The following is a 26,495-nucleotide window of genomic DNA, read 5'->3' as shown; positions in this document are numbered from 1 at the left end:
GAGGGCGGGCAGGGCAGCCACGGCCGGGGCTCCTCCCTCCCGGGCCCGGCGCCCCTGCTCTTAACCCGCGCGCGGGGACGCCCGGCCACTGGGCTCCACTGAGCCAGCGAGCGGTCATCGCGGAGCCGGAGCTGCGCGTCCCGCCCCAAGTCAACGCAGCCCGCAGGCATGGCCCCCGCAGCGGCGTCAGGGGGCAGCTCCTTGCCCAGCGGCTTCGCCGTCTTCACCACCTTCCCCGACCTGCTCTTCATTCTCGAGTTTGTGAGTGGCGGGGGCGCCCGCGCGGGCGGGGGCGGGATGGGCAGCTCGCACCAGAGCGTCGGGGAGCGGGGCCGGGGTGTTGGCCCCTTCTAGGCCAACGGCGATGGAGGACACAGTCGCCAGGACTTAGGGGAAGCAAACGCTCAGCCTGGGGTACATGTGCGACGCGGGCCAGGTCCCTCGGTTGCGCGCGCGCGGTCCGAAGCTGCGTCCCCCACCCGCCGGGCATGGGGGGCACGGAGGAAGCTCTGCTAGGAGAGCGACGTCCGCCTAGAGGTGCCCAGCTTTCTCCAGGGTTAGGATGTCGGGTTTTAAAATCAGCAGAAGAAATCTGAGCAGCACCCGCCGGGGTTTGGAGATTTGGTCTAGTGCGGTGGGAGGAGCTGAAGCCGGATCATTCTCCTCTGGCCTCTGAAAGTTTCTGGCCAGCGACTGTGTTTAAGACAACTTTGATCTGGAAATACTAAAACAGGCCGGTGGCTTGCTCCACCACGGTCATCCTGCCCTGTGGGGGTGGAGGGAGGTGCTGGCAGAGCCTTCCTGTCTGGGCTGACCTTGAGCAGCCGTCAGGGCCCCCACACCTGCAGTGGGTCGCTTTTTGCCCTGGAGCGCTGAGCTCCCCGGTGGCTGCGGGATGGTAAGGCCTCCCCAGGGGCCACCAGCTCTAACCTGGGAGGTCGTGTGCTGTGTTTATTCTGTGGGTGCAGAGCGTTGCCCCTGGAATCTCCTTTCCTGCACCCCCACCACAGAGGGGGCTGCCTGGAGAGTTGGTTGGAAAGGAAAATGGTCAAACCTGACTGTTTAAAAACGGGACCCCGGCTTCTTCCTGCCTGACTGATGGAGGCGGGAGAGTGACCACCAAAGGGAGCAGGTTCTGTCATCCATGGAGGGTTTGGGGGGAGGTCAAAGGGGGCTCAGGTGGCCTGGTGCCACTGGATCTCTGAACTTGTGAGAGTTGAGTTGAGCCCAAATCTGGGTGTATCCAGAGGGATTTCAAACCCTGGGGAGAGCTAGAATCAAGGAAGTGACATCTAGGAGAAACCTTGGACACTGCTAAGCCCAGCCCCCCATTTATAGATAGGGACACCCCCACCCGGAGAGAGGAGGGGCTCTTGCACCCACTGGAACATTCTTTCCCCTCGTGTCTCATTCCATGGTTCTGTGCATCACTCAGCCTGTGCTTGCCCGAGGATGGATTTCTGAAATCGAGGGTGCTGTGCCCACGGTCTGGGAGCGAGGACTGCACACTTTCTTTCGAGGCTACTGTACTGCTTTTACAAAGGCAGGGTTTACTGGCTAAGGGTGAGGTGTGATGGGGCAGAGACATTTTTAAGCAACAGAAGGTCTTCTAGTGTCTCTTCAGTGGCCCTAATGCACGGCTCACTCAGCCTGTGTAGCTGCTTGGGCAGCATCAGAACAAGAATCATGAGAGAGTGTGTTAGGTGGGTTCCATGCGAAGGGTCCTGGTGGCCCTCCCACTCTTGCCTTCATGAGAGTGGGTTTGGTGACAGCAGGTGGTGGCAGGTTGCAGGGCCCGGCTTCACAGAGGGGACTGCTGTCTGGTGGTATCACAGCTTAGGGTCAGGGATGCCCCTGAGGGTAGGAACATTCCAGCCAGACAGGGCGATATTCAGAGGAGGCCACAGGAGGACCCCATGCCACCCCACCTAGTGAAAGGCAAAAACACGGTGTGGAAAGTATAATTGGCCAGAAATTAGTGGAAACTTACTCCTCCAGGATGGTGTGTGACCTGTGGCGGTGGGGACTCCAGAAGAAATTATTTTCCCTTGCTGGGACACTTCCCCCTCAGCTGTCTTACAAGATTTCTTCTCCTCCACCTCAGCTCCTGCTCCCCACCCACCCCCATTTCCTGAGAGCCCTGTATGCCTTTTTCTAACTCTCTGTATTGAGAGTGGGCTCATAGCGGTTCTCGGGGAACAGAGAAGAAAGCACACACAGTCCTATAAGATTCCTTCTGCACGGATTATAAATACAAAGCTGTCTGTATCTTGAGTCTTGACGTGTGGGGAGGGTAGAGGGTTAAAGGGCCGAGGAGGTGCTGCCACCCTGGGAGTTCTTTTTAATTATAGACTATTACAACTCAACAACAGAAAGATAAACAGCCCAATTAAAAAATGGGCAAAGGACTTGAACAGACACTTCTCTGAAGGAGACATACAAATGGCCAACAAGCATATGAAAAGATGGTCAACACCATCAGTCATTAGTAAAATGACATCAAAACCACAGTGAGGGGCCACTTCACACGAAATTAGGATGACTATTATTTAAAAGAAAAAAAGGGAAAATAACCAGTGCTGGCCAGTATGTGAGGTTGGAACCCTTATACATTCAAGGAGGGGATGTAAAATGGTTCCCCTGTGGTGGAAAACAGTTTGGTGGTCCCTCAAAACAACTGCCATGTGATCCAGCAATTCCACACCTAGGTTTATAACCCAAAGAACTGAAATCAGGGACCTGCCCAGGTACAAGGACATATGGCTCACCATGTCCAACAGGTGGAAACAGCCCAGATGTCTGTCAGCGAATGAACAAATTGTGACCTATCCAGTCAATGGCATATTTTTCAGCCATCGAAAGGAATCAAGTGCTAACACATACTACAAAGTCAATAAAACTTGAAAACTCAATGCTAAGGCAAGGAAGACAGGCCGAAAAGGCACCTATCGTCCATTTATATAAAATAAACAGAGTTGGTAAATGCATAGAGACAGAACAGAAACTGGTGGTTACAACGGCCTGCGAGGAGAGAAAACAGGGAGCAATTGCTTACTGGGGCCGGCTTTCCTTTGAGGGTGATGAAAGTGTTTGAGAACTGGATAGAGACGGGATTACACAGCACCGCGGGGGTCACAGCACCGCGGGGGTATTCATGCCATTGGGTCAGTTTAAAATGGTTAGTTTTGTGTTGTTTGAACTTTACTTCAATTAATTTTTTTTGAATATTTCAAGTATCACGGAAAAGTATATAAAATAACTTAATAGGCACCCAGGTAATTATTACTCAACTTTGTCAAATCTTAATATTTCTCCTTATTACTTGTAATGTTAAGGAAATAGAGCTTTTCAGATGGCCGCGAGGCCCCCTGGATATTCCATTACTACTGTCCTCCTTGTGTCCTCAGGATGACCCCTAGACCACGGTGAACTACAATCAGCCCTGCTTTATGTTTGCACACTTTATGAAAACAGTATTGTCCTACAAGTTTGTACGTGCTCACACTGTGTTATCCCGAGGTACACACCTCGGGAGCAGAGATGCCGGGAGGCCGACTGTCGCTTAATTAAGCTCAGGATCCCCACTTGCTCAGCTCCTTCCCAGCCCCTACCCCACTTTGTATTCTTTTATAAAGAAGGTCCCCAAATTGTATCAGCTTCAGTCTAAATCTGGACCTTCCCGGCTCTCACCAGCAGCCTATGAAAGTCACCATTGTTCCTCGTTCTTGCCACACTTGGTAGTGTCAGATTTTGTAATTCTCTGCTCATCTGAGGGGTATGAAATGCTTGACTATTTTTAAAATCTCGTCCAGCGAGTGTCTGGCTGATCACTCACACTTGACTGTCCCATGCCTGACCTCCAGGTAGCCTGGGAGGCGCAGGGGTCAAATCCCAGCCTCCAGGAGCCACCAGGGTGGAGCTCATCCCCATCCCAAGGCAGGGAAGGGAAGGGAAGAGAAGGGAGGTGGCTCGGGTGGGGCATAGCAGCCTCCCCAGGACCCAGCACCCCTCCCCAAAGCTGACCTCTGACCGGAAGTGAGCACCCCCAGACCCACACAGGCCGTGCTGCTGTCGCAGGCAGTGGGGGCATAGGTGCACCCCATGGGCCTGGTGGAACATTCAATGCCTCCCCTCCCCCAGCAGCTCAACCTGGGCTCTGCTTCTGGCCTGTCCCGGTCCCCTTCCTATGGGGGACTTTTACTTTTGAAGTCACAGTCTGTTTCCTCTTCCTCCTCCTCCTCCTCCTCCTCCTAATTCAAGGCCTTCATGATAGTTGGCCACCATTCACAGAGCAGGATACTGACACAGGGTGCTTTTCATCTCAGCTCTGGCCAGAACCCCAAGAGGAAACCTCTGACACAGTGCCAGGACGCCCTCTCCCCCCACCCCCAGCCTATAGGAGAGGTGAAGCCACTCACATTCCAAGGATGGGGTTAAGAGAACATGTCTTAGGGGACGCCAGCACCTTTCCCTGCATGGGGAAAGGCATCGTTGGGGGGGGGGGCGATGGGGTGGGGGGGCCACCTGGAATTGGTTACAGTGAACTGGGTATAGTAGTTACTCAAATGAGACCGTTTCTGTGACCCAAAGTGACTGGGGACCTTTTATTACTTGAGAGTGACCAGACAAGTCCTGTGACCTGCCCTAGATTTTCACCTGCCAGGATTGGGCACTGGGGGTCGGGTGGGGCAGGATTTTCTGGCAGGTGGTCCACATTCTGGCTACGTGGAGAGGGCAGCATCTGGGAGAGGAGAGATGTAGAGTCATAGAACCCCAGCTTTGCAGAGCTGAGAGGAAACTGAGGCTCAGAGAGGAGAGGCAGCTTCTCGGGTAACAGGGTCTGCAGGGTGGCACTTCCTGCGGTGACAGCAGGTCACATCCAGGTTCCTGCATTTCCTGAGGCAGTAGGGCCAGGGCAGGTCACGGGTAGCCAGCCGACCCTCTCTGATGTTTTTACTGGGGGACAGTGCTCAGTGAAAGGCACCCTGTCTGCTCCCGGGGATTTCGTGCTGCACCAGCCAGAGCCCTCGTCTACAGTCAACAGAGTGTGGGGGCTGGCAGTGCTGGCCAGTGCAGGACGGTGGCGGAGCGTGGCCTTCCCTGGCTGTGTCCACAGGGTCCTGGCCTTGTCCTTGCACTCTCTGTCCTGTTTAGAAGGGGGGAGGGCACTGCCTGGGTTTCTCCTTTCCTTCTCTCAAAGGGAGGGAAGAATTCTAGGTAGAGGTCTCAGGGGGTTGTTCTCGGTTGAGAAGTGACTTTTCCGGTTTGTCAAGAGCCAGAGGACTGCTTTGATCGGTGACTTTGAGCTGTTCTCTGAAAACTGCTAAGTGTGATGGTGGGGCTGGGCTCGGGGGTGGGTGGACATGGCATCAACCAAGCTGCCTTGGAAAGAGTTGCTCTTAAGCTGGCCAGGGGAGGTCCAAGGCACCCTCTCAGAGTGCTTTCCAGAGACAGTAAAGGGATTCCAGATGCCGCTGCCTGGGTGGCTCAAGCCAGGGACAAAGGCTGACCATTTGCACCTGCACCCACCGTGCCCTGGAGACTGAGCCAGCACACTGAGCTGCTGGCCGAGGCGGGTTCTGAAGCCTTGGGAATGGCGGGGGGTGGGGCCTGGGCCACCTGAGGCCACCCCGTGCTGACCAGGCCCAGATGGAGTTGGGGGCTGCCATGGGGATTCAGCTTAGAACCTGGCTCCCCACCCACACGCCTGTGGCAGCTTCCTCCCTCTCTATCAAGTATCAGTTCCTGGACATAGTGATTTGGACCAAAGGCCACCAGGGGCAGGCGACAATAAGATCCCCCAGCTGCCGTTCTGTTCAGTGCTGGTGGTTGTGAGCACAGTGGGCGAGAGGCAGCCCTGGTGCCTGAAGCACGAAAGCCATGGGGACCTGCAGGCCGACTGTTTGCAGGGCCTGGCTTTGTCCATATTATGGGCCCCACCTGCCTTCCACGTTTTGGTGGAAGGAAGGGCTTGGTTCCTGGTACCTCCTGCTGACACCAGGGTGGCATGGGCATGGATCTCTGCCAGCCTTAGCTGCAGGCTCTCTACCGCTCTCATCTCATTCATAGCTCGTGTTCTGCCTGCCTTGGGGCAAAGCAACCCCTGTGTTGAACCACGTTAATACACCAAGGCCATAGGGCCTGAGAAAAACATGTAGGGACTAAAAGAAAAGCCTTGTCAGCAGCCATCGCACACTGGTATGCAGGGCAGTGGGAAGAGGAAGGCCCAGGACCAGCTGAACTGAAATTCCACGCCAGAGCCCCATCCCAGCAGAATGCATTCGGGTGGGAGGGGAGAGGCAGGAGGGAGGGGAAGACACCAGAAACTGCTGGGTCCACCTGTGAAGGAGGACGTCAGAGGGCCAAGGGTACAGGCTGGGGGGTGGGGCTCTAGGAAAAGAGCTGCTGGGGAAGGACAAGAGATGAATCTGCACCCCACACCTGTTAGTGGGGTGCAGGTGGTGATACAGGTCGGGTTGATGCACTCAGGGGTGAGGACCTGAGGACCCCAGAGGGGGAGATGTCCTGCAGAGTTCTGGTCTTTTGTCCTTAAACACAGATCTTGCAATTCTTTGACAGAACTGAGCCTATTGAGCAGGAGAGGGGTGGGGGCAGGCCCCTCTCCCTGTAATGACTCTGCAACCTCCTCTCCCAGAGCTGGGCAGGCAGTGGCATGGGCAAGGTGACGGCTGGTGGGCTCTGGGCTCACCCACTCTCCCTCCTGTCCTTACGCGGGACTTCAGGCAGCCTGCCTGTGGGTCGCCTTGGGGAACTGCCACAGACACAGAGGCCTGACCTGGGGCCTCGGAGCTGTGGGCTCTGTATCTGCAAAATGGGGACATGGTAGCGCCTACCACCAGGATCTCTGTGAGGAACAGGCGAGTGTGAGACGCGAAGCTCTTACAGCACGGGATGCAGTTGGTCACTGCTCAGTAGCTGTTAGGGGCAATTTTCAGCAATTCACCAATAACGCAAACAGCGGCTCTGAGACCAGCTGGCTGGTCCCTGCTGAAAGGGGGCTGTGAGGCTCATCCCGCACCCCCCTTTGCCTTGGATGCCCTGCTCGGTAGGGTGTGCAAGGCAGGGGGTGAGTGAGGTTTGGGAGTGTGTGGGGCTGTGGAAGGCACACTTGACTCGTCCCCAGGGTCACCAAGTACTGCAGACCTCACTCTCTGTGGGGTTTTCCCAGGGCTCTTGGCTCGGAGATGCTCTGGCCAGCCGGAACATGGCAGCCCTGTCTGCCTCTGTCTGGGGGGCGGGGGACTTCCTGAGCCTTTCTCCTGCCAGCCTGGTGCCAGGACAGGTGGGGAGAGCTTTGTGAATTCTGAGTGTGATGAAAATTGCTGTATCTGCCCAAAGGCGAGGGAACCAATTACCTGTGAGCCTGGGTTCCAACCTTTCAAAAACGATTTGTCCCCCTCTGTGTCAGCACACCACCGTCTGGAAGGGCATCGGTCCAGGGGGAGGGGCAGGCCCCCACTTCCCCAGCCTCCATCCTGCCCTGAGCTGCTTGCTGCTAAGCCAGGCAGTTAAACTGGGGGGCCTTCTAGGGACGGAACCCCAGCTCTGTGTGTAAGGACCCTTTCCAGCAGCAGCCCCGCCCTCCTCGCTGGTCTCCATTCACGTGCTCCTTTGGTGCGTGTAGTATGGTGGGGCTCAGTCCTCTAGCCTTCAGGCCTGGGCTCCCCCAACACCTCCACCTTCCACCTGGAAGCCCACTCTGAGAACACCCCCTTACTGGCTTTCAGCACCCATCCTCCTGGCCACTGCTGTGGTCTGCCACCGGCCCGGACAGTGACTTTTTCCACGTCCCAGCACAGACTATGTGCAGCACAGACCTGTGCAGCATTTGTGGTCAGCGTGGTCTGGTAGGACAGGGGCCAGCACCTGGTCTCCCACCTGGCTAGTGTTTCTGAGTCACAGGATGTATCCTAGACCCCAAGGGCAGACTGAAGGTGAAACTGAGCATCACCACTGATTCCCAGGAGACCCCACGGGACCCTTGAGAGAAGCGCTGGCCCTGTAGGGGCAGTTTGCAGGCACACACTGTTCTGTGTGTGCCCTCATTGCCAACTGACTCTGTGACTCCTATTAGATTCCCATTACTGTCTTTGTGGTTTTTGGAGGGATTTTTTGCACTGAAGTACTCCCGCCTCATCTAGCGTGTCCCCGGATTCTGTCATTCACAGGCAGCTCACCTGCATTTTCCACAGAACCTCCTGTTTCTGTTTATCCTGCTGGGCAAAGCCAGTGGGTATGGGCGTGGTTGGGAAATTTTCCATCCTACAAAGGACATGCCTGAGGCAAGCCCCTCGTTTTTGGGTCTGAGAGGCCTTCTCATTCATTCAGTGACTGTCCTCTGCCTGGAGAGGGAGGTCATGTCAGCCACCGTGCGTATGGCCGGTGCTGTGATGCAGAGTTGTGATGAGTGTGATGGGGCAGAAGGCTTCCCTGCCACCTGAGGCAAGTGGGGTACAGGACCGAGCAGGGGCCTCCCCCAGTTCATATCAACTGTGTGCGTGAACTCACCCTCCAGTTCTTTCAATCCCCAAACTTCACACACAGACTCCAGGGTCCCTAAGTCTTGGTCTTGCCTTCAGATTAGATGAAGGGACACCATCTAAGCCTGACTTGGGAGAGATGATGGCATGATGGGCCCACCTGGGAGGAAGGCGCCTGCTGATCATGTGGCCAGGAGGGCAACATAACTAGTAGAGGTAAACTGAGTGGGGGACCTCAGCACCCCCCCCAGTGTGAGCCTTGGGAGAGCTCCCAATAAGCTGCGTTGTCAGCTGCCAGAGGGGGCGGGGGTCCCCTCAGACACCTCCCCATGAGTCAGAGTAAGGCATCCTGTGCAAATTGCTGAGCTCTGTCCCTGTCCTGGACATGGGAGTTTAGCTGGTAACACTCACTGGGGCCCAGATACCTTCACCAGGACCTGACACTGCCCTTGGACCCTGAGCTACTCCAGTGGGCCTGGTGGCAAGAGAGGGGACAGGGCTCTGTTCAGTAGTGTGTCTTTGGATAAGGCCTGTCGTCTGGGTGCAGCTGCCCTCAGGGCTGACCGTGCTCCTGGTCGCTGTCTTAAATGCATGAGTGACAGGGTGGTGACCAAGTGAAGAAAGCATCTCCTTGGACTTTCTGGGAGCTGAGTTTTTCCACACGAGGTAGGTGACGCTCATGTAAGATCCAGACAGGCAGCGTGAGCCCCTTTGTGTCCGCTTCCTGCCATTTGCACCCCTCAGAGCAGGCGAGTCCCCAGCCTCCCTCTCAGACCGGTTTTCTGACGGGAAGGTCCAACGGGAAGGCTTCCGGGTTTGGGGGTCTTGGGTCTTTCCCCTCGGGCTCCCTTTGTGCATCCTCCTACCACCTAGTGCTAACATCCTATGCTGGACAAATTGCCTTATGCCCTCCAGCATTGCAGTTACCCCTGAATGCTAGACAGTCCAGTGAGTGTAGAGAGTTCCAGCATCACAGAGTGGGGCTGCTGCTTCTGGTGGCCCCAGAGAGTGCCCACGGGCTTGGGGACGAGTCTTCCCTGCTGTGGCCATCCTTTCTTTTCCTTCCTGGGCAGACCTGACCCAAGTGGCAGGACCCAAGTGGCTGAGTGCATAGCCCATGGTCTGCAGCATTTCCTTTACTTCTCAGGAGCTCAGGGCACACACTTCCCTGCACATGAGCCTCCAGGCCCTCAGAACTGTAGGGGCCACACCACCAGGTGTGTCTGTGGAAAGCCCTATGTGGGGAGTCCTCTTTGGTTCACATCTTGACACGTTCCTGGAAGAGCATCTGCTGGTGGCGACCCTGACAGAGTACAGTGGAGCCCCAGAAAAATATCCAGAGAATGTGAGCAATGCCTGTGCACGGAGCTCAGCTGTCCCGGGCCTGTAGCAGAGACAGTGGATGATTGTGGACTCCGAGCCGGTCAGCCCAGCACGAGCAAGGGCACCACCCACGAATCTCAGGAATGTGCGTGAGATTCCATTCCCCCTTTGTAACCAAGGCTCATTGTTTGAAGGAAGGCTTCTCATACTTTCATGTCCTTTATGTTTTTTCCTCAGAGGCAGACACATTGTTCTCCACTTTCGATTTCTGAAAGATCATAGGTTTTTCTCCTTTTGATGCTTTTGAGGTTATTTTTAAATCCTGGGTCCCAACAAGGTTTGGAGTGGATAATTGTGCACGTGGAGATCCTAGACTCCTGGGATTCTCACGTGGTCACAGGTGAGGCTTTGCCCTATCACAGGACAGTTGTGACAGCTCACAGTGTGACAGGTGCCTGCAGGTATACACTCATTTCACCCCAGCTGCACGGGTGGGTGCTGTCGTTACCATTATTGGTCACATAGGGAACAGAGAGGCTAAGTAACTTGCCCAGGGACAACAGGCCACCCAGCTGGTGAGTGGTGGAGCTGGGATTCAAGGTCTTCTCTAAAGTGACCCGGAACCATCCTCGCCTGCCCTCTGCAGATTAATGCAGGAAGGGAAAGAGAACCTTCTCTGAGTGTACACCACAGCTCCCCACAAGATGATCTCCCGAAGAAATTGCTTCCACAAAAATCGTTTTATTCGGTAGACCACAGAGGTAAACTCTTAAGTCTTTGGGAATTCTATTGTCTCATTTTGTACTTTATCTTTGGTTCTGGGAGAACCACTACTCAGCACTCAGATGGGTCTGAATTAAGGATGGGTTTCAAGTCCTGAAACGCTGGGGTGGGTAGGGGCCCAGACCACCAACTCAGGCCCTGTTACAGACACTGAGGCTGTGTCCTGGTGAGGCCACTGGAGGATGAGCTCATGCTCAAGGTAAGACAGGACTGAGGCTTAAAGGGAGGAGAGGAAAGGAGAGGGAACGGTGCAGCCAGAACCCAGGCAAGAACTGGAGTGGCGTCCTCGCTGGTGTCACCAGACAATGGGACAGGAGCTGGAGACAGTGCCAAGGAACACGTTCAAACACCTTCCAAGGCCCTTGACAAGAGCTTGGATGTCCATTTCTTATTCTGTAGCTACTTCTCCTCGGTCACGTCAGACCCTGGACATTGGTGTGTTTTTCAAGGTGTCTCAGCGATTCTAGCGCAGAGTGAGGGCTGAGAACAACAGTGTTAGCCCAGGGCCCACCCCACTTTTAAAGCGAGGACACCTGGGGCCCAGAGACAGAGTTCCACTCACGGGACTTACAGACCTTTGTCTAAGACCATCTCTGTCGTGGCGGATGGTGAGCTGGGTGCAGGCAGGGCTGGTGGGAAGTCCGGCCCATTGACAGAGATGAGCAGAAACTGGGACCAGACCGCAGCTGTGACAGTAACGATTTCAAGGTGATGACCTCTGAGTATGTGCCTCCTGGATGCTGGGAGGTATTTAGAGTGTTCTTTCCAAAGGGAAATGCTTGAACCCTCACCTACCCCCTTGCTCTTGACAAATATTTGGCCAGTGGGGTCCCGCGGCTGGGACACAGTGACTGCTCCCTGGCCGGGATGCCTTATCTGCTGGGTGTGGGCGCGGCCCTGCGTCTCTGTTTGCTCTCTGGGTCCTGGTGGGTGGAGAGCAGCTTGGTCGCATGATTCACGCCAAATCCCAGCTCTGCACTGAGCGGCCTGGGAGGCTACACGCGGGCACAGTGGTCAGTTCTGTCTCGAGGCTCACCCTCCTTCGAGCCCTGTGTCCTGCCGCCCTTGCCCCTGACTCCATGCACAGCTCCCCCGCCTCCTTCCTGGGGCGTCAGTGAGTCCTCTTTCTTCCCCGCCGGAAAGCTACTTCTTGGCCCTTTGGCCGGGCTAACCAGCCAAGTCCACTTCTCCTGCAGGACTTATTGGGGCCCTGCCCCAGCCCACTCGGGGCTGGTGAGCATCCACCAGTGTAACTGCGTTTGTCTCCGCTGGGCTGCCGGCCTCCTGAGTGAGCGTGTTTCACCCCGGCTGTAGGGTGCTGCTGCACCCAGAAGCTTCCCACTCACATCCCTAGTTTCAGCCAGTTTGCACCCATGGCAACGTGGGGAGACAGCTGCAAATTGCCACTTAGGAAGCGGCAAGGAGGCTGGATCACTCCTGTAGCCTCCACCAGGGAGGCTGTGGCGCCCCGCTCAGGGCTCTCGTGCAAACGCCCTGTGGTGTGGCGCTGCGGGAGTCTCAAGTGCAGGCACAGAGCCCTCGTGGCGGTTACAGCTTCTGACACGGATCTGCACTGCGATTCTCAGGACAGCGGCGTCTGTGTCCAGGGCCCTTACCCTCCTGTCCCCCAGGCTGTGGGGCTCCCACCTCAGGGCCCGTGTGCTTCCTCCCGCAGCAGCCTCCATGCCTTTCCCCCCTGGGCATCTCCTGGGCAGGCCCACTGCCCATCTCCTGGGAGCAAAGCCCCAGGTTTTAATCATTTCTTGCACTGCGAACATTCCCTTCATAACGTGATGTGTAACTTAAAATGTTTCTGGGATAGGTGGAGTCTGAGGGAGCTTGCCTATACAAACTTCCCTGGGAACCATGGTTCCCCCGCTCTTCCCACCTTGGAGGCCCCAGAGACATGAGACACGTTCACTCAGTGGCCCCCAGGTGGTGGGGGTCAGAATGGGCCGTGGGATGCGCTGTGACGGTAGAGGCATTTTGTAAAAGTGCCCTTGAGAGAAAATTTCTCAACTTGAAAGACGTTATGCTGAATGAAAGAAGCCAGTCACAGAAGTCCACATATTACAGAGTCCCACTTGTGTGGAAGCTGAGGACAGGGACATCTACAGAGATAGAAAGTTGGTGAGTAGGGGCTTAAGGACGGGTGTGGAGGAGAGAGACAGGTAAAGGCTCCAGGGCTTCTTCTGAGGTGACAGAAACGGTCTAAATGGACTTGGGGTGGTGTTTGCTCAGCTCTGTGAATATGCAAAACCCACAGGATTGTGCACGGAAGTGGATGAGCTGGCTGCCATGAGAATGATATCTTATTAAAGCTGTTTACAAAAAGAATTTCTCCCCACCATCTTATGGTGAAAACTACTGCTGTAGACAGAACATGCAACTGAAAGAAAGTGTAAATTTCTAAACGACCTTTGAAAGGTGGGTTACACCCACAGGGGGGCTGGGGTCTTGAGCTCTGAGTTGGGGGAGGCAGGGGCTGGCATTGAACACAGGGTGGTTTGCTCCTCTGGGCACCAGTTCTCACCACAGACTCCAAGAATCTGCATGAGAAAGAGGTGGGGCAGAGGGGGGGGGCAGAGACAGAGAGAGACAGAGAGAGAGAGAGAGAGAGAGAGAGAGAGAGAGAGAGACAGAGACAGAGACAGAGAGAGAGACAGAGAGAGAGAGAGACAGAGAGAGAGAGAGAGAGACAGAGAGAGAGAGAGAGAGACAGAGAGAGAGAGAGAGAGAAGAAGGGAGGGAGGGGAATGGTAGGGGGAAGGAGGGACAGAGAGAGATAGAGAGGGAGAGAGAGAGAAGGTATTTTCTAGGGAGCGGGAGTGTAGTCTTGGTCAGATAGGTCAAAGCACACACCTGAAGCAGGATTCTGGATTAACCTCGAAGCTTCTCTCTGCCCCTGGGTGCCGAGAGCTAGGTGCCAAAGCTCTGACCGTGTTCAGCGAGTGCACGCTCAGGAATCCATGGCAAACATTAAAGATGGTGACTTCACTGTGACCTTGTGTGTCTGGCCTTTGATCCCTTACCCAGCCACGTGGGGAAGAGTGGAGCTGGAGGAGGCCAAGCTAACTGGCCTGCAGACCAGGATATAACAGTCACCCCGTCAGATGTTGTCACTGCCAGGGACCACCTGTGCATTCATTTACCTCATATGTATTTTACAGTTACTTTTTTCCAGAACAACTGTCTTGAAAATAAAAAGTCTCATTATCCATCTCCTCTCTGCCCACCCGCCCTTGGGGCCCATGCTCCAGGGGACCCCAGACACCTGGCCCCGCCCTGAGCTCGGCTCCTTACCTTAGTCAGAAAAACCAGACAGTGAAACAGAGAGTCGTCTTCCCAATGTGGCATGCAGTGTTCCTCAATGCCGTTGTCCATGGGCCACAAGCGCCTCCAGCCCCTGGGGCCCACACGGTTCCATCAGGAGTGCGTTCCCCTCCATGGGCATTGCAAGCTGTTCCTTTGGGATTGGGTCACACATGGCTCTAGGTCACCACAGGACCCTGAGGCTAGTTAGCTAACTCAGAGACATGTACTCTGGACAGGTGTCCCACCCCTGGGCTTAGCCGTGAGCAAGTCCCTCGCCTGGGCAGGGAAAGTGCCATTTTGTCACTAACAAATACTCCCATTTTGTGCTCAGTGCTGCAAAGGACAAGTGCAGGGCTCTCTAACGCCTGTCCCTGACTTAGATTGGCCCCCCTGGGAAAGTCACCCTGTGCCCAGGCAGAAAACGCTTAGGAGAGGAGTGTCCCGGCCCTTGTCTGCCCACCGGCCACCAGCCCAGCATGTGACTGTCCCACTTCTCCATGTGGCACTCTGGTGCCTCCCCAGTCCGCGTCCTGGGTGAAATCTGCACACACGTCTGATTGTGTGGCTGTGTGAGGACTTGTATTTAAGTGACTTGGCTCCAGTTGTTATAAGGAGTGGCCTGCACGCTCCTGGCTCTGTCACGTGCTTTCAGGCAACCTCAGGTTCATCGGTAAGAAAGCTTTCTGGGCACAGACGCCCATGTCTAATTCATTAGGCCCAGCTTGGTTTCCATAAGTCCAGAGTCCTCACTGCACTGATTTTCTACCCAATGTGATTCTCTCCGCTGAGAGGCTCAGGGAGCACTTGTGAGGACAGTGTACTCACCCAGCAGGTGGGCAGGGACTTCAATGAATGAGGGGCCCAGATACTCAGGACAATGGTGCCAGGCAGTCCTGAGTGCCAGGCTACCACAGTAGCTTGGAGCCTTTGACTACAAAGCCATGTCTCCCCATGTCTAGCTCCGAGCCAGTCCTTGTCGGAATGGGGGCGGTGAGTGGGGCTGAGCAGATGTCACTGGGATGAGGCGTGACAGGACGCAGGCAAGATGTTCAGAGAATTTCAGTGTGGGTTTGTGCGCTCTTGTCCACGGGGGAGTGGCACTGAGGGGCATTACTGACCACAAGGCCTCCTTGAAAACAGGGTCTCACTGTCCCTGTGGACATCAAGGGGGGTGCCTGCTTCTTTCATGCCTGTCCTGGGCCACCTGGGGACACTGGGCTGACCTGGACTCCTCTCCACTCCAGCCCGGACTCCAGTTGTCAGAGCACCTCCTGGACGTGGGAATTTCAGGGACCAAATTTCAAAAAAGAAAATAAAAAGGGAATGACGTAGTGTAGCTAATTTATTTTGCTGGTCACTACCATTTCATAAAAGAAAGGATACTTGAACATCAAAATAGTAGGAAGGCTATAACCTCAGAATAAAGGACAACCCTTCTAATGACGATACTGGATGAATGATGTAAGTCATTTCTTGGGGTTATGAGTTACCTAACTTCCTGTGCCTCAGTTTCCCCATTTGGGTCAGCACCTTGCTCATAAGGTTGTGAGGATTAACTGAGTTCATATTTTTAAAGCGCTTAGGACACTGCCTGGCAAATACAAGTAAATGTGATCTACCCATTTGTTAAATAAAAAAATTGTAACTGTATGTTTTTTCAACTGCCCGCCGCTGGTCCCTGACTCCTGCTCCCTGCCCAGCGTGGCCTCTGGTCTGCCCACACCCAGCTCATCCCTGCCCCCCTCTGCAGGTCTTTGGGGGCCTGGTGTGGATTCTGGTCGCCTCGGCACTGGTGCCCATGCCCCTCATCCAGGGCTGGGTGATGTTCGTGTCTGTGTTCTGCTTCGTGGCCACCACGGTCCTGCTCATCCTGTACATAATTGGCGCCCATGGCGGGGAGGCTTCCTGGGTCACCCTGGTGAGTGCCAGCTCCTCATGTCTGGGGGTGAACAGTGTTGGGCCCCATCCTCTGGGAGGCTGCCCCGGAGACATTCCAAGGCTGAGCTGACCAGGCCTTCAGCTCTGAGCTGCCAGGTGGCCAGGTAACAGCAGGAGGAGGTGGCTGTGGTCACTGCCTGCTCTACTTTCTCCTGCGTGACTGCCTTCTGCACGGATAGCCAGCAGCCCAGCCCCCCCTCTGCCCTGCCAGGTGCCCACTGGCCCCTGCCGCCCCCCCAGGAGGGCTGGTCTCCATCCGGTCCTGGGGCCTCTCTTTGGCTGCCCAGTGTGAGATGCTTATTGCCCAGCTCCCAGTCACGCCTTCTAAAGCAGGGTCACCAGAGAGGCAGTAGGAGAGGGCAGAGGGATAACCTATGGTGTCCAGTCTGTATAAATTCTGCCTTGGGCCCCATTACCTGGAAGAGGGCGGGTGCGTATGGCTGGGCCTCTCTCTCAAAAGGCCTCTTACTGAGACTTTAAAATCACTTCCAAATTACAGCTTTTCAAAACTCTTTGTTCGCTTTTAAACATACCTGGGCCCCCTCCCCCTAAAAAACAACAACAATGAAACAACAGTGGAAATGGCCTGGGCCTCTATCGCTCTGCACTGGCCAGTGAGGCCACATCCAAACCAGGACTGTGACCACGTGTGACCTTTCTCAGATCCACGGAGAGAAAAATGCAGTGGGCAGTGCTGGTTAGACAGCCTGAGGGGAGGGGGGGGCTGGTGACTGTGGTGATGGGCAGGTGGGGGGACAGGGGACCTGAGCCCTGCTGGACCACAGCCACCCTGTCTACACGTCGGGGCCCATCCCCCATGCCCCTCTGACCCTGCAGGACGCCGCCTACCACTGTACCGCCGCCCTGTTTTACCTGAGCGCCTCGGTCCTGGAAGCCCTGGCCACCATCCAGATGCACAACGGCTTCACCTACAAGCAGTACCACGAGAACATCTCCGCCGTGGTGAGTCCCACCCACCCGCGTGCTCACGGCTCCCGCCTCCCTGACCGTTCTGGCCGAAGGCTGCCCAGCACCTCCCCGCTCCCCATTTTCTTAGCTTACTAAGGTTTGAATGAGGTAAACCTTCCCCTGGCTTCTGAAGAAGCAAAGCCCCGAAGAAGGGCAGCAATGTGCCCAAGACCCCGGGCATCAGTCCAGGCTGTGCTGCCCAGGCATCCGTGCCCAGGGGGCTGTGCAGAGGGCGGCTGTGTCAGGACACATGAGGGCTGAGTCTCTAGGAACAGCCCCGTTTCACAGTCCCAGCAGCCCGAGGACGTAGGCAGTTATTGCACCTGTTCCACGGATGGACAGCTGGTGCACCTAGAGCGTGGACAGCTCCGAGACCACAGGCACTGGGGGGTCCTGGTGTCCGGCTGCTCAGGTCTCTAGGCTGTCACTGAGCGGCTGGTCTGCCATGGAAGCACAGTCAGGCACAGGGAGCACTGACACCAAGGGGCCAAAACTGAGTGGCCAGTGTGTCGCCAGGCTCTGGCTCTGCGGCTGGGGCCGTGGGGCGGCCCTTCCAGGCCCAGCAGATGCAGATGCCCTCTGCTGTGGACGTTTGCTGCTTCAAAGGCCTTTGTGATGTGAGGCTCTGTCCTGCCTGACAGGTGAGCCTCTGTGGGAGGTGGAGGGGCCAGAGTCACATCCCTTGTGCAGGTAGGTCCCTCACGGCCTCTGAGCCTTGGCTTGCTCATCTGTGAAATGGGTGCACTTCCTGTCCAGTTCCCTGGAGGACCACAGACATAGTAAGCAACTTCCTCTGAGTCCTTCCAATGAGCAGTGGGTGGGACAAGAGCTTGCACTCCCTCAGCCCATCAGCGGGACAAGTAGGGATGCCCACTGTGTGTGATTCGGGGGGCAGGTCTCTGAGCTCTAACAGGGACACTGTGTGATGGCAGAGCCAGACCATTAGTGGACAGATGGTAAGGTCCTTTTAGTGGAAAGGATGAGAATGGCAGGGAGCTGAGAACAGATTGTTTCATAACACTTTTCCCAGGGTCCCACGTACTTACTCATGGTGTCAATGAGTTTTGAACTGTGGAGATCATTTAAAATGTAAGACAACGGTTCAGAAATAGCACTCGTCAGATTTCTAGTGGTCGACTATGGATTATGCAAATGTGATGATAGCCAGCTCCAGCTGCCAACGAGGAAACCCGCAGGGACGGCCACATTAGGCTCTGGCAGGGGCTTTGGCGAGGCTGCTGCCCCTGCTCCCAGAGCAGGGGGTCTTCTGCTCAGAGCCTTGCCCGCTGCTCCTCTGGGACTGTCCCCCGCCCTGGGGAAGCCACACACTCCCCTTAAGCTCCCAGTCCCATAAACAGGGCCACCTCAAGGTCCCTGGCACCCCTCACTGTCCCACAGTGAGAAATGGCACTTCGGTCACTCTCCCTTTCCTTGGGAGGCTGGTCACCCTTCTAATGACACTGGTCATCTCCCGCTCTCCTGAAGAGCCCCATATCTCCCGCACCCCAACCCAGAAGCCGTTTCTCCAGGCAGACATCAGCAGGGCACGTGGCAACCATTTCCGTAAAAGCGCTGCAGACAACAGCTGAGATTGGAGCCAGGATGTGGCCAGTGATTTGATGGAGCCGCCCAGATGGGGGGGCATTCACGCCCCTGCCCGCTGGACAGGCCTCCAGTTGAGACCCACTGGCCCGTACCGTGTTCTGACATTTTTACTTTTTTACTGAATGCAACCAACACCCAGAGAAGTGGTCAAGCGCACAGCTTGGTGCGTTTCCTCAAGGGGACTCCGCTGTGTGAGCAGCATCCCGACCACGAAGCAGAGCAGAAAGAACAGCTCCCAGGGCGCCTTTCTTGTCTTGCCGCCATCCCTGTGCACCCACACCAGGGACAGCCCCTGCCTGACTTCTGGCTGCCGGGTTCAAGTCCACCTGCTTCTGAACTCCCTGTAAATGGGGTTCTTTCACGTCTAGCTCCTTTCTCTCAACCTCAGGCCTGTGAGGCGACCCACACGTTGGGTGACATGTATGGTGTCCATTCTCATTGCTGCGTGCCCCACATTTTCGTTAGTTGCGCTGCAGCGCCATGAGTGTGTCCAGGCAAAGTTAGCAGGGCCAGAATCAAGAGCAAGCTGTCCTCCGCAGGCAGACGCCCTGGGCTGAAACCACCACGGGAAACACGAGCCGAGTTCCGCGTAAAGTCACGCCTCTCTCTGCCAAGTACCAGTGGCACCAATGCACAAGGCAGGAGTCACAAGTACTCGGGATTCAGCCCCAGCCCCCACCCAACCACAAGCTGCCCCTGGGAGGGGCCCCTGGCCTGTGGGACCCCAGGACTGCTGGACTAGCTGGAAATTTCTGCAGACACCTGGAGGTTTCTGGGTCTGTGGGGAGCACTAAAGGCAGCTGTTTAGGGAAAGAGGTTTCTGAAAGCTTAAGAATGTCCCTTTATGTCCTTGCCTGTCAGTGTCTGTCCCCAATGTGTCATTTCGTGGCCTCACTTGGAAAACAAATCCCTGTTTCCTGTGGGGACTTCCGAGGTGCTTCTGCAGAGAGTTCTCACTGGGTCTGGAATTGCCCGGACGGTGACCTGCTCCCTGCTGCTGGGGGAGGTGTTTTGGGGTGCTGCTTACTCAGACGTGACTGCTGGTTTCAGGCACGGCACTTAAGAGTCCCCGGATGAGTTGTCTTACATTTGTTATTAAGTAACTCAGCTCTCTCATCGCCTCTGGCCAACGAGGCTGAAGGGCTCGCCCATGTGTGGAGGTGGGGACAGAGCAGCACGGTGTCACCACTGTTTACGGGCATTTTCCAAAGTCAGGGAAGCGTGGCCACCGGGAGTGCTGTGCCTGGCCGGGAAACTCTTGACCCTGCGTCCAGGGTCACAAAGCCAGGTGCAGACAGTTGACAAGGCGGCAGGCAGGCCTTTGGGGAAGCAGCCACTGGAGTGGGCTGATAGGAACAGATGGTGCCCGATGAACACCGCCGGCAGGGCCACTGACAGCCACCAAGTGGCCCTTTGCCACATTACCGGGACCTCTGTTCCCAGTGTCAAAGTGGCTCTCTCAGTAAGCCTCCCTTTTTTGCAACAGCTCAAAATCCCTCGTTGCTGTCACAGTCCCTTACTTCCTGTGTCGTCAAGAATCGTAGAATACAATTCTGATGGGGCCTGAAGAGGTCCAGGCAGCATCCAGAACTTCACCAGCACTAGCAAACCCACGTGCTGAGGCTGCTGGGGTCCCAGCCGGTGGGGGGCAGGAGGTTCTCCACAGGCAGTGCCCGGTACTCTCCTGCCTCTGAGGCCCCCCTTCCAGTTGGGTGGCACCCACATGATCATGTGACATGGCTGATGGTTGACCCTGCACGCCAAGCCCAGTGGATCATCAGGTCACCGGGAGCTCTGGGGCCACATCTGGGCTCCGCGAGGAGGGATGACGCATGAGTGGGAAGCGGTGGTGGCCGCAGGCGGCAGGTCTTTCGTCCTGAGCGCCATGGGAACGGCCGGCCCCCTGCCCACCCACTCACGGTCATCTGTCTTGGTTGCAGGTGTTTTCGTACGTAGCCACTCTGCTGTACGTGGTCCACGCAGTCTTTTCTTTAATCCGATGGAAGTCTTCGTAAAGCCATGGAAGAGCTGTTGCTGAGAAGCCAGATGGTGTTAACTGATCAGCCCGCCTTCCAGCATAACGTTTTAGAATGCAGACATGCTCGCCATGGTGGAAAAAGAAAACCAACCAAAAAAAAAAAAAAAACACAAAAATAACAACACTCTGTTTCTTGTGGGTGATATGTTTACTCTCCTGTAGACCTTCAGTCAGGGTTGGGAACCAGCCACCTTTAACCTCCAAAGACCTGTCTTTCCTGGGTAATTTCCTGTTGTGGGAGAGTGGTGGGGGTGGGAAGTGGGGGCTGTGACCTGAGACACCATGGAACAAAGACCCTCTGCTGACCCCTGGGTGGGTCTCCGGAACTCTCCACTGGAATTTTCCACGGGCTCTCTGAGCACCCATGTCGTGGTGTGTTTCTAAGTCTTCATGGAAAGTAACACCCACCCAACGAATATAATATTTGCAGATGTCCATGGTGGAAAATGATAAATCTCGGAAACACTTCATAAAGTGCCTTTATGTTCAATTCCTTTGCGAGTGTTTTTGCGTCGTTTTCAATTCCCCTGTGTCAGGAATGCCATCATGTCATCTTTCTTTCTGAGGAATCCTTGGCTCAGACTGACTCTCTCCAGGCTGCATCAAATGGCAGTTGAGGTGACAGCAGTGTGTGCTGGCCACTGCACTGCCATCTCAGAGAGCCTGCGCTGGGCATCCCACTGTCCCCAGCTACTAGGGAGGGGCTCAGCCAGGATGGCTTCACCCTCCCTGGCAACTCGCCAAGCACCAGTGTGAGGGTCCCCTTCTTTTTCCTACAAGACAAAGGGGTCTGTGCTCATTAATTAGAGGCAATAAGGCAAAGAAAACAAGGTACAGAAGTTTCTTCTCACTCTCTGTGCAGCTGATCAGAAATGCCCCGTGCAGCATGGTCTGACTTCTGTGCCAATCAGGGATGTGGCTAGTAAACTGCTTTTAGAATTTCCTCAGGCCACCCCTTAGGAGAGAGCAGGGACCGGACTACAGAGAGAAAGGAAGTGCGGTGACAAGTGGCGAGCCCCACATTTCGGGTATGAGTTGTCTGGGTTGAAAGGACAGGTGCACTTAGGATGGAGGGTGCTCAGTTAGGACTCCTGAAAGCCTGGCTCCCCTCAGCAAACACTCCTTCGTCCTGTGGCCCAAGGAAGTTCGTGATGTGCCAGAGCTGGGACGGAAGCCCCAGCACCTCAGACACTGTTCAGGGCCCAGCGGCACAGGGACTGGGTGACCCCTTGCTCGGGCCACTCCGGGAAGAGATTGAAGCGTCAGGCAGAGGTGCGACTAGTAGACATTTGACCCTCCGTCCAACCTGGGGACCCCGTGTGGGCACTGGGTCTCCATGCTATCTGCCGGTTGTCCTTCCTTATCCCAGGGTAATGGCACCAGGAAAGGGGCACTCCTAGAGAGCCCCCCAAACACAAAATGTAAGTGAACTCGTCAGATTAAATTAGAAGCCCAAGGTTTGACGGGGGCTTTGTCCTGAACAATTCAAGTGCAAGTGAAGAAGTGAGAGGGAGTTTGTCGTGTGTTTAACAGAACTTACAAACTTACAACCAAATGATTGAAGGAAGTCTCCTTTGTTGACCAAAACTGCCAGAGCGCGGGCACCTCGGCCCCTGATGCTGGTAGAGCCTCACTCTTGACCCCCATCAAAAAAGAGAAGCAGGGGGCTTAGCAGACTTCTCAAGGGCTTCTCAAGGTTTTTCTCTGTTTTCTCTCTCGGTTGCAATGGGTCCAGCTGTAGAACCCTCACTAGCCAGGAGGCTTTGCTGGGGGTGGGGGTGGAGGGCTTCTCCCACAAGACTTCTCTTTCCTTGCATCCCATCCCGAGTCAGTTTTACAATGTGCAGTCTCGTGGCATTTGATTTGCCTCTGATTCGCATCGAATGGTAAGGGGAGCCCTCTCCTGGCCTTACTTTGTTCCCCCCAGACCACCCTTCCTTCCCCACCCCCATCCCCATGCACCTCATTGCTCAGCTGTGCGGTCCAGCTGTAATGGAAGGGTTTGCAGGTCCAAATACAAAGAATGAGCATTGATTGTGCTGGGACCACTGGTCCCTCAAGGTGTGGGGTGGTGTCTGCCCCAAAGCTTCTTGTGGCCACCATGCCTCTCCTCTCTGTCTCTAGGTCTTGGGCAGGAGAGAACCTCCTTTGCAGCGTACCTGGTGCCACCCCAAGGGCAGGTGGGGCATTCCTGCTCGGCTCTGACATGGACAAAGACAGGTTGCACCAACACCCCACGACCGCCCAAGGGACCCACATCTGCACCTGAGTGACCCATCCTGCCGCCATCTTTGGAGCTCTCGCCTTGGGCCAGGCCCTGGGCAGGCACCTTACATATCTATAGCATTCTGTCATCCTCCCAGGGGCCGCAGGGGCCTTCAGAAGGGGATGAAACTGGGCCTTTGGGACAGCCCCTGACCACTCGCAGGGTCTGCAGGAGGCCACGTGCTGGGCCCAGGTCTTACTGAAAGGGACTGGCTGCGCTGAGCTGCACTCGTGACAATGCCAGTTCGGGCAGCTACCAAGTTCCACTTTGCAGCCCCTTCAAAGGCCAAAGGCCCAGCCAGCCCAGCTGATGCTTGGTAAAGGTGAATAAACAGAAGCTGATGTCTGCGACATGACCCAGCACCAAGGCCCGCACAGCAGAGCAAACCGCGGTCATGGCAGGAGCACCGGCAGCTGTGCATCAAGTCCAGTCAGGCGTGGGAGGGGCTCTTGCTTGTGGCTTCGGTGGCCGTGCCCCCCTTGCTTCATGGGGGCGCTGGGGGCACCTCCTGGGGGCCTTCCCTGCACAGGGCAGGGAGGCCTTGGAAGGGGCTTCATCTGTGTTCAGCCCTCTGGGACAGACCCCTGACCCCTGCTCTGCTCATGTCGGTCCCCGCTGCATCTGCCCTTCTGCTGGAGAGGACACAGCTTCCAGGAGCCGAGCCTCCGCGACATTCTAGAACAAACTGTAAAGAGCACCACTGTCAGAGCCCACAGCCTCCCCACGCTGACCTCCAGGACAGCTCAGCGGGCACTGCCAGCCGTGGGCCGAGCCCACAGCCTCCAGGCCACACAGGGCCTGTTGTTCTGGGGATCACTCGTGCCGGCTCGGGGTCACAATGGGGCCTTTCAGGGGACAAAGCGCCCCTGCCCGGCCTAGTGTCCCCGCACATGTGGGCATCTGCCCAGGGCACTGACAATAACACAGTTTGGAAAAACAGATTTACAGTGATGTCCCCCACTCCTTGGGTCAAAGCCCTTTGTTGTGTCTCCATCTCCCCCGGCCGAGGCCGCCCTAAAAGCGGGGGCGCTGCAGGCAGGTGCGGGGGCTCCCTCTCATCCCTCATTGTTGACATGGGGACAGTCACAGTGTCAGGCTGTACAGATGGCAACTTGGGAGATGTGACGCCTGCAGGGTGCTCAGCTTCCAGGACTTTCTTCAGCCAACATGTGGTCAACAAGAGCCTCTAGGAGGCAGACGCCAGGGCATGAAGGGGATAAGGCTTTCGATGACACTGGGGACCCGGGGCTGCTGGGAGAGCGTCACTTCTCCTTCAGTCCTCATGACCACTGCATGTGGTGCATACCATTTGGATGGGGCATCTGAGGCACAGAGGTTAAATGATTTACCCAAGGTCACACAGCCAGTGGGTGTGATTCCAGTTCCAGGATTCTGGCTCCATACCCCCCCCCCATTACCTGTCATGTGCCACATGTCACCATTACAAGTCCCTGTCCCTCTGGGAACAGGGGGGACACACATGCCAAGGAAGTCCTTCAGACTCACCACACTGACCAGAGAAACTGCAGGTTCCAGATGGCACCTGAGGAGAATCAGGGAAACCCGGCCAGAAGCCCACGCTGCCTAAGGGGTGCGTCTGAGACAGGAGACTGTCAGACCAAGAGGACAGGGAGCGCTTTCAGGCAGAGCCAGGGGCTGACCCAGCTGACCCAGCCCAGGTAGAGTGGAGGTCCCAGAAGGCCATGAGGGCCCGGGGTGTCCCGCTGAGCCTGGCTTGTACCCAAGGGGCCTCTGCAGGGAACAGTTGGACAGCAGCAGCTGTCCAGGTGAGACAGGGTCCAGGCAGTGGCAGTGGGGCGGGCAGGCTGGCTGGGCTGGGGACGTGGGACTGCGACAGTGAAAGCGACTGGCTGAGAGCCAGCCCAGGTGTGGCCTCGCACTCGGCCTGGGTGCCTTGCCGGCAGGATGGGGACATTCATAGGTTGCTGGCAGGATTCTGGACTTGGCTCAGGGAAGCCCGTGGGACAGAAGAAGGCCAGGGAATGATGGGAATGAAGGAAGGAAGGGTCTAGAATGATCCTTAAGTTTCTCACCCAGGCAGATGATGGTTATTCACAGTGTGTTTGTTCAATAGTCATGTTCCTGACATTGTCATGAACTTGGATGGGTGGTTTTGCGTTTCCCCACAGAACACGACATTTACTCGGCTGTGACAGTTTAAAATAGCCCCACCTAATAAATGGAACTTCAGCCCCTTGGGAGGGAGACCACATTGGTGAGAGCCCTCTGACCACTAAGTGAGAGCCTGGGACGGTCAGGGTCATTCATCCAGACCCTTCAGTGCCCTCGGTCGCCCCAGCATGAGCCTCACCCCCACCCTGGGGACAGCAGTGCTGGGCGGGACTGGGGAAGGACAGGAGGCCCGAGAGGCACCCGGAGCACCCAGCTTCAGGGCTCCCCACACCCTCCACAGCCAGAGCCCCTCGACTCCTGCCCCTCATGCCCTCCTCTTCTTTTCCCAGTTTTATTAAGGTGTGATTGTCATATAACATTGTGTACATTTCAGGTGTACAATGTAATGATTCCGTATTTGTATATATGGCGAAATGGTCACCACCATTTGTCTGGTTACCATCCATCACCGCACATGGTTACACATTTTTGTTCCTTGTAATAAGAACTGTTCAGATTTACTTTCTTAACAACTTTCAAATACACAATCCAATATTATTAACTGGTCACCATGCTGTACGTTATTAGGTTGGTGCAAAAGTAATTGCAGTTTAAAAGGTTAAAAATAATTGCAAAAACCGCAATTAGTTTGCACAAACCGCACAAAATTTAGTTTGCACAAAACTTTTGCACCAACTAATATATCCCCAGGACTTACTTATAACTGGAATTTTGTGCCTTTGGCTCCTAACTCATTCTCCCCCGCCCCCTGCTCTGGCAACCACCAATCTGGTCTCTGTTTTTATAAGTTTGTGGGTTTTTTGGATTCCACATATAGGTGTGATCACAAGCATCTGTCTTTCTCTGCCTTATCTCACTTGGCACAAGAAAATCACTCTCCCAAATAGGTGTCTGTACCCCATGTTCACTGCAGCATTGTTCACAACAGCCAAGATGAGTACAACCTAAGAGGTCATCGATGGATGAATGGAGACAGACATGCTACATATGTTCGACGGAATATTACTCAGCCATAAAAACTATGTCCTGCCATTTGACATCGTGGATGGACCTGAGGGTATTATGTCCACTCTTAAGATACCCCGTTTTCCGCCATCGTTTCTGCCTCGGTCACTGAGGCAGACAGAGAGGGGTGAATGGCAAGCTGCCCTGATGACATGGCAGGGTGGGGAACACAGTGCCCAGGCTCTGTGGCCCCTGGGAAGCCTTCAGTTTCTGGGGCTAGAACTGCTGACGACCCTGTAGGTCACACAAAACATGCACCCCCACGGCTGGGGTGAGGGGCACGGCTGCCCTGAGCCACTGCGCACCGATCACCCAGCACACTCTCCCTACCCTGTGCTATGGATGCCAGTGGCGACCATGACGTCATCCCCCAGCCTAAACCCTGACCACCGGGCAGGCCACACCCTCCAGGGAGCGCCCTACCCCCAGCCACCTCCTGCTCCCGGGGACCCTGCCTGTCCACACCCTACCAGCAGCCGCCCTGCCCGGGTCTCTGCACAGGCTCACCCATCGCCACCCCAACAGGACAGAGTGAGGGTAGGTGGACAGGGGCTCTCCGCAGCTCCCAAGATGGGAAGTGGCAGTGAGAGAAGGAAGT

General features: G+C 55.7%; 1 protein-coding gene across 1 annotated transcript; it reads left to right on the top strand.

Moving 5' to 3' along the window:
• Positions 1-20,962, top strand: MAL (mal, T cell differentiation protein (MAL blood group)). Its single transcript, XM_081068866.1, has 4 exons — positions 1-261; positions 15,673-15,840; positions 16,698-16,823; positions 20,375-20,962. Exons 1-4 carry the CDS (start codon positions 169-171, stop codon positions 20,447-20,449), a joined length of 462 nt encoding a protein of 153 aa, XP_080924992.1. The 5' UTR covers positions 1-168; the 3' UTR covers positions 20,450-20,962.
• The last annotated feature ends 5,533 nt before the right edge of the window (positions 20,963-26,495 follow it).

Source organism: Rhinolophus hipposideros (genome assembly GCF_964194185.1).
Source record: "Rhinolophus hipposideros genome assembly, chromosome: 12".
NCBI classification, from domain to species: domain Eukaryota; kingdom Metazoa; phylum Chordata; class Mammalia; order Chiroptera; family Rhinolophidae; genus Rhinolophus; species Rhinolophus hipposideros.
The sequence above is the reverse complement of the archived record's forward strand: the minus strand, read 5'-3'. Positions and strand labels throughout refer to the sequence as shown.

Excerpts from the sequence above, each read along its gene's own strand:
- MAL (XM_081068866.1), top strand. The coding sequence starts at position 169 with ATGGCCCCCGCAGCGGCGTCAGGGGGCAGCTCCTTGCCCAGCGGCTTC. Across the intron at positions 15,841-16,697 it reads AGGCTTCCTGGGTCACCCTG|GACGCCGCCTACCACTGTAC; the intron begins GTGAGTGCCAGC and ends CTGACCCTGCAG. Across the intron at positions 16,824-20,374 it reads ACGAGAACATCTCCGCCGTG|GTGTTTTCGTACGTAGCCAC; the intron begins GTGAGTCCCACC and ends TCTTGGTTGCAG.